Source organism: Drosophila ananassae, chromosome 2R, assembly GCF_017639315.1.
Source record: "Drosophila ananassae strain 14024-0371.13 chromosome 2R, ASM1763931v2, whole genome shotgun sequence".
NCBI classification, from domain to species: Eukaryota; Metazoa; Arthropoda; class Insecta; order Diptera; family Drosophilidae; genus Drosophila; species Drosophila ananassae.
In genome coordinates this window covers 255,881-268,448 of record NC_057928.1, presented here as the reverse complement: position 1 = coordinate 268,448, position 12,568 = coordinate 255,881, and the positions used below count along the sequence as shown (strand labels likewise).

General features: G+C 39.4%; 1 protein-coding gene across 1 annotated transcript in view; it reads left to right on the top strand.

Moving 5' to 3' along the window:
* The window catches only part of LOC26514684 (glutamyl aminopeptidase), a 414,401-nt gene that overhangs the window by 315,260 nt on the left and 86,573 nt on the right, over nt 1-12,568 (top strand). The window contains exon 5 of the mRNA XM_044714905.1: nt 10,994-11,073. Within this exon, the coding sequence (XP_044570840.1) occupies nt 10,994-11,073 (80 nt within the window). The remainder of the gene's footprint in view (nt 1-10,993; nt 11,074-12,568) is intronic.

The following is a 12,568-nucleotide window of genomic DNA, read 5'->3' as shown; positions in this document are numbered from 1 at the left end:
ATTCAGATCCTTTTATATCTAAACTGTTTTCTATCTTAAATTTTATAAAACTTAATAAAATTAGGGGATGTTCTTCAGCTCTTCCTTCCGTCTTTGTGTTTCCTTGGTAGTTGTTACTTAATGGATTATTTTATTCATAGTCCATTAATTTAGAGATGGCTGTTTTAATTTTTCCACTAAAAACACAGGCCAACGGCAAAAAATCTCTACGCATAATTTCACCCTCTTCATATTATTTGGGTCCTGTTCAAACATTAAGTTGAACATGGGAGCTAATAAAATAACTTTAACAATGTATAAATATTTAACATTCTAACATAGAATGATATAATTAACAACATATTGTCATCGAACAATTATAATAATAATAATTTTCTAATATTGAAGAAAACAAATTTAAAAATATCCAAAATGATCACCTTTTTTGTGGCCCTTTGCAGAATGTTCAAGCATTGAACACGATAAGAATTCCAAACATAGAATGTAGGAGATCGGGCCCATGTGAATAAGTGATTAACAGCATGGTTTGAAAGACGATCTCCTGCAGTCTAACCAAATATTTATGTGGTGCACTTGAAGCACTTAAGAAAGGGTCACATAGCATGTCAGCGAGCAGTCCGTTGATAAGTAGTTTTAAATAGATTTAAGATTTTCATGTATGTTTCTTGTAAGAGAATTGTAAGAAATAAAAACAGTTTTAAAAAGGAACTCATTGGAGTATCACGAATATTTACGGGGCTCCTCTTATCATTTGTTTATTTTTGGAAGATCAATCCGGCTCGAAGGACCAAATGATAAGAGGAGCCCCGTAAATATTCGTGATACTCCAATGAGTTCCTTTTTAAAACTGTTTTTATTTCTTACAATTCTCTTACAAGAAACATACATGAAAATCTTAAATCTATTTAAAACTACTTATCAACGGACTGCTCGCTGACATGCTATGTGACCCTTTCTTAAGTGCTTCAAGTGCACCACATAAATATTTGGTTAGACTGCAGGAGATCGTCTTTCAAACCATGCTGTTAATTACTTATTCACATGGGCCCGATCTCCTACATTCTATGTTTGGAATTCTTATCGTGTTCAATGCTTGAACAGGTCCCTTGAAACAAAGTCCAGAACAAACATGGATTCCATCACCCATGTAATGTAATTGCCTTGACCGCCATTATTTTCAGTACACTTCATTTTTGAAATGTATTTATACTCATCCAAAGGAATACCCATCCATGGAATACTCATTTAAAGTTGAAATCTCAGATTTTCTAAATTAATTTTTGCTCTTCTATGATTTTTCCCCCAAACAATATCTTATGGAAGATTTTTAATTTTGGATTTAAGGGAAAATTCGAAATAACTTTTATGAATTTGTTATAGTTAGTTAAACAATATTTTCTTCAATTTAATAGAAGTTTTTCATCTCATATTTTAAAAATGTCATGACTATCTACAATTTCTGTAAAGCTTTTCTAAACCAGCTGAACCTGCAATAGATACGTTTTGAACATAGAAACAGCTTTAGATAGCCATGACATTTAAAAATATAAGATTAAACTAACAATAATAAATTTAATACAATTATTTCGAGTTTTCCCCTAAATCCAAAACTAAAAGATGTTTTGATCTACTGATTTAAATAAGAAAAAAAAACCTTCCGTAGGAAAATGTTTTGACAACAATTACACAATTACATGGCCTACATAATTTAATATATGGTAAAATTTGATCAATTTCTTCTCTTAGGTGTACCGCGGAATCTGTGTGTGATGGAACCCATGGTTGTTCTGGACTTTTGTTCAGGGGACCCTAAAGGTTATGGAGCAGTTAAAGTTTTTCGTGGAGGAAAAAAAATTGGAAATTGTCGGCCTGTGAAATCTTTGTTCTTGACTGATCCACGTTGGGCGCGATTAAATATAATATATTCTTTGTTTTATTTTAAAACAACAAATGAAAGCTAACATCGGGCGGAGCCGAAGTTTATATTCCCTTGCAGTTGAGTCGCAGTCCGGTAGGTGGCGCCACGCATCTTATATTATTAGATATATAGCGGATCATATATAGTTCGCCGATCCTTATGAAATTTGGCATATCGAATTATTTGGCCAAAAGAGGAATCCATTGAAACTCCCATCCTTCTAACTTGAAAAACAACGAAGTTATAGCATTCCGATCAATCAGTTATATGGCAGCTATAGGATATAGTTGGCCGATTCCTAAAAAATTCGTTTTTTAAGTTAGAAAGATGGGATTTGGTACAGATTCTATTTTGGGAAAAACAATCTGATCTGCCAATTTTCATAAGGATCGGCCGACTATATACGATCCGCTATACATCTAATAATATAAGATGAGTGGCGCCACCTAGCGGACTGCGACTGAACTGCAAGGGTATATCAATTTCGGGTCCGCCCGAAGTTAGCTTTCCTTTCTTGTTTATTTTAACAAATTTTTTTGGTGTTAGAGTTTAATTTAGAAACTCTTTAATACATCAAGTTACTTATTATATTTGATTTTAGAAATGACCGATCGCGGCTTCTTCCTGATCGCAGGCTGTCATTTGTTAATGATGTCTATCCAACTGTAGCCAAGAAGACCGGTTGCTATGCGACGCTTATCTATTACAAACTTCACCGCGAAGTTTTGGCACATTTGTTCAGCACATTTGTTAATGTATTACCTGGAAGGCTGTATCCAGGGCAGTTCGACACATCTAAAATTAATTCTTTAAAGACTGACTTATCCAACAAACGCAAAGCGTATTACGGACAGGCAATCATGAGACCCACGAGGGATTGCATTTTATTCTGGGATTACGGTCTGTTTTTTTACAGCAATGATGTCCTGACCTTATAATTTTTGCGAACAACTTAAATTGCTTTAAGATTTGCTGCTTAATGAGGTCTTGCAATATGTGCACTTAGCCTACTGATTTCCCAAATCCTCAAAATTTCTCAAAATTTCACTAAACTTTCAAGACTTGGACTTTTTAACAAGTTTTTAAAAACAACTTTTCGGGCTTTCAGAAAAGGCGGATTTTTGCGCTCTTTAAGATATAAAGTGAACACAGCTGATTGACAATAACACCGCATTAGATGCATGCGAAAATTCACAACAAATTTCTCTCTAACCAACATGAAGTAAGTGAATAGAGCTAGTGAGCAACAACGAAGTGAACAAAAATAAGCAAATAGGATTAAATATGTTCACTCGCTCAGATTAATGAAAAACTCTCTTTTGCTTACTCACTCATGAGCAACCCAAAACTATTGTATTGCCGATGTGGAAAGCACCACATACTCGAGTTCATTTATTTGGGGTGACTTAAATTTCTTTCCGAAGTAAATTTTTTCAGTGGGAATCGCCAAAAATTAATAAGAAATTTACGATGTCCATATATACTTTGGAGATTTTGTCCGGTTCTTAGCATCCTATTATTGCAGGGGCAGCCTTAATATTATCTAAAATTAATCTAAAAGTGATTTTTCCTTGGAAGTATCTATGTTTGATGCATTCTTTTTGGAGAAGAATTTTCATACTGGCGAACGGATTCTTCATCAGAATTTAACTTAACATTTGGTAAAAATAAAATAAAATTTAAAAGTTATCTTGTCAACGATACCACTGTTCTAGTTACATTTGAATGTGTATTACCTGCTTTAAATTAAAAATTCGGAAGGCTTTTTTTGGTTATCAATTAAGGGTTCATCCTTGTGTCGGCCTGTTTTCTAGCGGTTTTTAGGAATGTTTTTCTGCCTCCAGGAAATATAGAGACTTTAAAATTTTAATTTTTTATTACATATATTTGAGCTATATAAATATACATTTTTAATTAAAAATATTGTATAAAACCTGAATTACACCGCTATAAACCAACTCAAAAAAATGGCGGTATTTTAATCTAGATTCCTAAATGCACGGAATGAACTAGAATCAAATTGACATGAGAAAAAAATTCGAATTTATGAGTTTTTTGCTATAAAAATCCAGTTTTGTGAATTTTTTTTATTCTGGTTCTTTAAACATTTACATGTGCTAAGTGTACTCTACTAAAAGATAATTGCAGAATTATCAGCAAATTTACAAAAGACAGATAAAGAAAAAGAAGCAGAGCTATATTTGGACACATCCCTAAGCAGCTCTCTCGGATTTCTCATTGTGGTACTTATCCGATCTGTATATAAACCTCACTCTCTAACTATACTAGGGAGCTTAGATGCAACGGCATTTTTTCTTGTCTGACTATTTCTCAGTTTCGCATGTACTTTGTTGTTATTTGTACTTTGTGATATTGCGCGGAATCAACCCTAAAAAATATTAAAACCTGAAATTGAAATTGTTTATTTCATTCATTACTGTTGAGCTATTAATAGTTTTTAATAGCAGCCGAATAACTACACGCGTTTCAAATCATATTTTCACTATATTTATTTTGGGTTCACTTTAACCCTAATTTATGCGGCTCCAATCAACTCCAAATCACAACAAGCGCCAAACCAAGAGCTTACGCCGAAGCTCAACCAAAGCTCCCCAAAGCGCATACGCTACAAATAACAATAAAGCGCATACGAAACTGGGAGACAAAACAGAGACAAATCATGCTGATAACAACAGCTGCAGCTTAGCATATTAGAATTATTTTATATGCATTCTTTGGTGGCTGCTTGGCCCAACAATTACATTTTAGTGATTGCGCCTCGAAGTTCAATCAGATTAAGTGCACCAGAAAACTAAAAAAACCGCGTGATTCTAAAAAAAAGATTTTGTTTTCGTTTTTCAACACTCGCGATGGATAAGTACTGGATGGATGAAGAGTTGGAAAAGTATAATTTTAGAGATATCGGGAACGAGCTGTATTGGAGATTCTCGCAGCTGGCGATTGATGTGCATGTGGACATTCAGGGGAATGTTGCCAAGCGCTTCATAAGAATTGCTGCCCACTACACACTACCCAACGGTGCCAGTGTCTCACCAATGCCACCGTTGCCGATGCCAACATTCAGCGGTGGCTATACCTATTGGCCGGATTTCTACGCCCTTTATAAGACCATGACTGCGGGAATCAGCCTTGGAGATGGTGAGATGGCAATCGTTTTAGTAATAGCAGTTTAATATTTCAGTCTCACATTAATGAGATCGTGCAGCTTCGTGTGGTCGAGACAGGGTCTGTTGCTACTGCGCGGGAGCTATCGGTTCAATGGGCATATGCGGGCTCTTATGAGTTTCGGATCAGCTGCCGGGATCCAAGGATGCTTGCTTATCAAGATTATCCTGCAGAAGTTGGATCCTGCCACAAAAGCCAAGTGGGAAACACTCTCGCCGGAAACAACGACAGCCTTCCGTCTTGGGAGTACATGACACGATTCTTGGAGCTAAGGTGCCGGACTCTTGAATGCGTTGACTTTTCTTTGGCTGCGTGTGCACCAGCTAACCAAGTGGGCCGAGGGAGATCGTCGAATAACCGATCTGCGTGCATGATTATCAGCGTCCGTTCAGCTCTATGCGCCCTGTGTGGTATTTCGGCGCACGAGCCTTCTTCTGGCTCAAAGTTTAGTGATTTGCCAATTGAGGAACGGTACGACGAAGTGCTGCGTCTGGCTCGCTGTTTTGTGACTAGAGGATGGCCATCTCGCTCGTGGCAGCTCAGCTTCTCGCTTCACCGTTATCAATCACCGTTATCATATTTTGTTCCACCCTCGCAGGAAGGTATCACACGCACGAGTCTGCCGTCCCATCGGTGCAGTTTCTGTTGCGAACCCATCCCGCTCAATCAACCCTTTTGTGAACTAGGATCGCAATGCTGAGCTAGTGCTCCTATTGGATTCCGGTTCACAAGAGCACCTCATCTCGTCGCGGCTCTCTGTTGTAGCTTCCCATATTATGGACTGTCAGCCTAGCCATGACATAGATGCTTCGGGCTGGAAGATTCCTGGCAATATGGATCTAGCTGACCCCAACTTCCATAAAACGCAGAGAGTGGACCTGCTGATTGGAGCCGGCTTATTCTTTGATCTGTTGTCGGCTGGCCAATTCCAGTTAGGACACGGGCTCCTCATTGCTCCGAACACTCGATTTGGCTGGGTGTTTTCTGGACGCGGTGAACTATCACGGGATGTGTCGGTGCTCTGTGCTCCTCCCTAGCACAGCGAAATAACCCACGAAATAACTACTGCAATAATGTGACTGCTGCCCCTTCCAATATTGTTATTGAAGGCCCACCCTTCAATGGGGGGAGGATGTTGGGCCAAGCAGCCAGCAAAAAATGCATGTAAAATAATTATAATATGCTCCGCTGCAGCTTTTTTTATCAGAATGTATTCTTCTCTGTTTTGTCTCCCAGTTTCGCATGCGCTTTATTGTTATTTTTAGCGTACGCGCTTTGGGAAGCTTCTGCGCAAGCTCTTGGGTTTCGTTTGTTGTGATTTGGAATTGATTGGAGCAGCATAGATTAGGGTTAAATTGAACCCAAATAAAGAACAAATAAAGAAAGAAATTGAACCCAAATAAAAGTATTGAAAATCTGATTTGAAACGCGACTAATTATTCGGCTGCTATTAAAAACTATTAATAGCATAACAGCTGCCATATAACTGAACGATCGGAAATGGCACAGCTTTGCTGTTTTTAAATATGCTGGGGGTGGTTTTAAACATTTTTATTAGAAAATTGATTCGATGGTGAAATTCTCACAAAGATCGCCAACTGTATACGATACGATGTACATATAATAATATAAGCTGCTACATAACTGCAAGGGTATATCAACTTCGGGTCCGCCCGAAGTTTGCTTTCCTTTCTTGTTCTACCCTTGCAGAGGGTATTATAATTTTGGTCAAAAGTGTGCAACGCAGTGAAGGAGACATCACCTACCCTATAAAGTATATATATTCTTGATCAGGATCACCTCCTGAGTCGATATGAGCATGTCCGTCTGTCTGTCTGTCAGTTTTTACGCAAACTTGTCTCTCAGTTTCAGAGCTATCAAGATTTGCACACAACTTTGCACACATCTTTGTTTTGTTTGCAGGCAGCATATAAGTCGGAATGGCCGGGATCGTTCGACTATATGCCATATAACTGATTGATTGGAAGTGCCATAACTTTGGTTTTTTTTAAATTTGAAGGTTGGGACTTGGTCTTGGATCTTATGTATAAAATTTCATAAGGATCGGTCGACTATATCCTATAGCTGTCATAGAACGATCGGAATTGGCATTACTTTGTTGTTTTTAAGTTAGAAAGATGGGACTTGGTACAGATTCTATTTTGGACAAATGGAATGGCACAATCTAGCTATTTTTAAAGAGGCTTGGGGCTGTTTCAAACATTTTGATTAGAAAATTGATTCGATGATGAAATTCTCATAAGGGTCGGTCAGCTAAATGCGATCCGATATATATATAATATTAAAAGCTGCTACCTAACTGCAAGGACATATAAACTTCGGCTCCGCCCGAAATTAGCTTTCCTTTCTTGTTTTTTGTTTATATTTATTAATTATTGTCTGCTTGGGCTTTTAGCTCACTTAGCTGTGCCTCTTTTCCTTCTTTGTGCCAGCGTGACGTGGCACAGCAATCACTGGCGATCGTCGTATCGTGGCGCTATTTTCACCGCGAAACCTTCGACCGCTTTGGACAAATTGTGCTCAAACACTTCTTGTAGCTTTGATGCATTCTCTGAGGGCGTGGCTTGTGATGCTCCTGTCCCCAATGCTTATTTATCATATAAAGCCTTCAGCATTCTCGGCTCTCTGCCTTGGGTTATGAAGCAGGGCGAGTATCCGGAGACGGACACGCTTGTGTTCACTGCCAGCATTAACTCTGGCCAGTGCTCGTCCCATGGCCTCTAATCTTCGCCTGGGAACTGGGCAGGCAAATATCTCCGTCCACTTCGAAAATCAATCAATCATTACTATCAGCATGGTGTTCCCGTGCTTGGACCTCGGCAATGGGTCAGCATTTTACCTGTGGCCTGCATATGACTTGGTTTGTCTTCCTTATGGCCCTTTGCATACCTGGGAAGAAGTACCTTGCTACAGTTTCCTTCTTCTTCCTTCCTGCTACTGCAATTGCTTTCCTTCCGCCTAGATGTCCCGCTGTTGGTGCGTCGTGGTTCTCCTTCAGCAACTGCTGTCTTATATCATTCGGTACACACAGCTTCAAGTTGGTAAACCAGGCCTGCCTCATTTGTGTACTTTGGACATTTTTGTGGGTTTTCCCGTATTTTCCTCTTCAGTGCGCCTTTCCATATGCATCCAACGTCTTCGTTTGATGTGGCACTTTTTAACTTTTCTATCATCGGCTGGCGGGAAAAGGCATCTGCAACCACATTCAGCTTACCTTTCCTGTAGCTGATAGCACAGTCGTATTTTTGCAGCTCAAAGACCCATCTCTTGATCCTTCCCAGGGGCTTTCTATATTATTCAGCCATTTCAGTGCCATATGGTCCGTGATCACGTCGAATTGGTACCCCTCCAGGTATGGTCTCATCTGCCGAATCGCCCATATTATGGCTAGGCACTCTTTCTTAGTCGTCGAATAATTCTCTTCTGCTCCTGGCGACTGGCGTAAGCGACCACTCTCTCGCCCTCATCAGTGTCCTGCGTCAGAACTGCACCAACGCCGTAGTCGCTGGCGACTGTTTGAAGCACAAATTTCTTTGAGAAATCCGGGCATGCCAGCACGGGCTCCTCTGCCTTTAGAGACCTTAGATTTTCAAACGCCTCTTGATGTCTGGCCGTCCACTCCCACTTTGTCCCTTTTCGTAGGAGATCGTTTCATGGGTTTGCGACCCCTGCGAAGTCTGGGACGAATCGCCGATACCACGACGCCATCCCATTGAACTGAGGTACCCCCTTCACGTTTTTTGGGGGTTTCAACTCAGTAATCGCAGCAACGTTTCCGGGATCCATGCCAATTACCTGACTCATTATCCGGTGGCCCAGGAACAAAAGCTCTTCCCTGAAGAAATGGCACTTGTCCTCAAGTTTGCCGCCTTCAGTCTACGCCATACTTTCTTCGAGTTTGCCAAATGGTCCTCCCTTGTGCTTCCGATCACGATGATGTCATCTTGCCTCTCTTGAAACTATCTAATTCGCAAGTAGAACTTTCGTCATCGAACCTACTTCGAGTGGCTACTGTGTAAAACGGACCACAAGTAACCTTCGGTATCTAGTCTACTTCGAGTGTTGCTCCCGTGAAACGGGAAACGGGAACCTTAGTTAGAAAAGATATGTCAATTATTTTGAAATTGAAATTGGCTTCTTTGCAATTGGGATTATATGATTCCAATCCAAGCGAACATTATTTTAAATTTAATAACAAGGATAGGGAAAACAATCAGAACCAAAATCGAAGATATTCTGGTTACAACTCACAGTTTTCCGTAACTCCTCAGAATTCACAAAATTTAAAGCTTAAGATCAAGGCAGAGAACAAAATACATTATGGTAATTTAATGTTAAGCTTCAACTTCGAATGCACATTCTAATAGTGGACCAGTTAAAAACAAAGAAAGAGTTCTAGTGATCAATACCATATGGACGTACATTTTCAGCAAACAGCCTCGGAGACCCAAAACGAAATCCATTTATAAAATTAGTATTGAATGATAAAAGGTACAAAGGTATAATAGTATATTATTTTACAACAATTGATTTGGCTAAAGTTTTAAATTTGCTTGCCTAACAAATTAAAATGGACTATAATTCAATCGCTACATGGTCATTACGTCTACACTCGAATGCCATTCAGACTTAAAAATGCAAACGCCACATTTCAAAGATGTACGAAAAATCTTTCAAAAGATATAATTTATTAAGACTGCTTAGTTTATTTAGACGACATAAAAATTTTTTCCACTTCATTGGAAGAACACATTACTCTAAAGAAATCGAAAGTAATCGGTGCGTACTTTTGCAAAACCATAAACCAGTGTGTTATGCTTGTAGAACATTAAATGAACATGAGCCAAACTACTCAAAAATCGAAATATAATTATTATATTAGAATTAGAAGGTGATCCTGATCAAGAATATTACTTTATAGGGTCAGAGATGTCTTCTTCATTGCGTTACACACTTTTGACCAAAATTGTAATACCCTCTGCAAGGGTATTATAATAATAATAATAATAATACTAATAATAATAATAATAATAATAATAACACAGCTCCACAAAAAAAACAAAAAAAAAAATTCAGAGATCAGACCATATCTCCTATATGGATTTGGGGTCGCTGAATCCGAATCCGTGGTCAGTTGATCGCCATCACGTCAGGTTTTCGAGAAAATAACGGTTGAATAGTCGAAAAACGCCGTTTTTGGCCATTTTCGAAAAATCGTACCGCAAAATTCTGATGTGTTACAAACCTAATTCAAAATGGAAATGAAAGGCTGATTTGTGATCTTTAAAACGAGCTCCATGCCACACAACACAAAAATTTCAAAATTCAGCATATTCAAATAAAACATGGTACCCGGGGGTTTTTGGGGTCGCTGAATCCGAATCTGAGGTCTGATGTTTTATTTGAATATGCTGAATTTTGAAATTTTTGTGTTCGGCATACATTTTTTGCTAAGATGCCTACATATAAACGCACCCCCTGTCCTAACGGTGCATGCGAAAAATTTGGCATGGAGCTCGTTTTCGATCACAAATCAGCCTTTCATTTCCATTTTGAATTAGGTTTGTAACACATCAGAATTTTGCGGTACGATTTTTTGGAAATGGCCAAAAACGGCGTTTTTCGACTATTCAACCGTTATTTTCTCGAAAACCTGACGTGATGGCGACCAACTGACCACAAATTCGGATTCAGCGACCCCAAATCCATATAGGAGGTATGGTCTGATCTCTGAATTTTTTTTTTTTGTGGAGCTGTGTAATAATAATAATTAAATTAATAATATTAATCAGTTGGATTGAACTTAAATAATAGATATGTACCATTTTTGATTGATATTTTTTTATGTTAATATATTTCTCCTTTTAGGTTCCGTTTAAGGTATCAATCGCCAGATCACAGGAGTATATCGCGGTTTTTAATACAATATTAAACAAAAGCATTCAACAGTAAGTTTCAAAAAAAGATTTTCTATTTGAATTTAAAAATTATAATAAATAATAAAGTTTTTTCAATTGTATACTTGGGATAGAAAATATTTTTATACCCTTGCAGAGGGTGATTGGTTTGATTGGTTTGTACCGCATGCATGTTTCGCACTGTCTTCCTCATGTCCCTTTGCATACCCGGCCAGAAGTACATTGCTACTATTAGTGCCATTTTTTTCCTTCCGCCTATATGTCCCGCTGTTGGTGCGTCGTGGTTCTCCTTCAGCAACTGCTGTCCCATATCATTCGGTACACACAGCTTTATGTGGAACAAGTCCGTAAACCACGCCTGGGTTTTCCCGTATTATCCTCTTCAGTGCGCTTCTCCATATGCATTCAAAGTCTTCGTTTGCTGTGGCACTTCTTAACTTTTCTATAATCTGCTGGCGGGAAAAGGCATCTGCAACCACGAGTAATTCTCTTCTGCTCCTGGCGACTGGCTTAAGCGACCACTCTCTCGCCCTCATCAGTGTCCTGCGTCAGAACTGCACCAACGCCGTAGTCGCTGGCGACTGTTTGCAGCACAAATTTCTTTGAGAAATCCGGGCATGCCAGCACGGGCTCCTCTGCCTTTAGAGACCTTAGATTTTCAAACGCCTCTTGATGTCTGGCCGTCCACTCCCACTTTGTCCCTTTTCGTAGGAGATCGTTTCATGGGTTTGCGACCCCTGCGAAGTCTGGGACGAATCGCCGATACCACGACGCCATCCCATTGAACTGAGGTACCCCCTTCACGTTTTTTGGGGGTTTCAACTCAGTAATCGCAGCAACGTTTCCGGGATCCATGCCAATTACCTGACTCCTTATCCGGTGGCCCAGGTACAATAGCTCTTCCCTGAAGAAATGGCACTTGTCCTCAAGTTTGCCGCCTTCAGTCTACGCCATACTTTCTTCGAGTTCGCCATATAGTCCTCCCTTGTGCTTCCGATCACGATGATGCCATCTTGATATGCAAACGTGTGCCGAGCCATATCCGAGCCTATGACCTGGTCCAAAGCCCTTTGGAACGTTGGCGAGGCTGAATGCAAACCGAACGGCATCACCTTCCACTGGTAAAGACTATTGGCACCTAGTACCAAGACCTACTAACTTATATTCACACTTAGTAATCTGATCTAATCAATATTCATCAGCAAGTTGCAATAAGCAATGATCAGACCCACTAACATATTGGCACACCTAGTAATAGGTGCAATGAGCATGAAACCATATCCAACCTAATAACCCAGCACTAGTAGACGGCGCCAGAAGCAGAAATCAGTAGTATCAGCAGGAAGAATGACCGACTGACCGAAGCAAATAAAGCCAGCTAGCTAAGCCGAAATGCATGACCAAGCACTCTGAGTCAACAGACTCAGAAGTTGGTGACATTTGCATTCACATTGGGGAAACACGTTCATAACATTGACCTTCCCTAGACTTAGTTTTGTAACGGATAGCCTAGAGCAGATGCTAG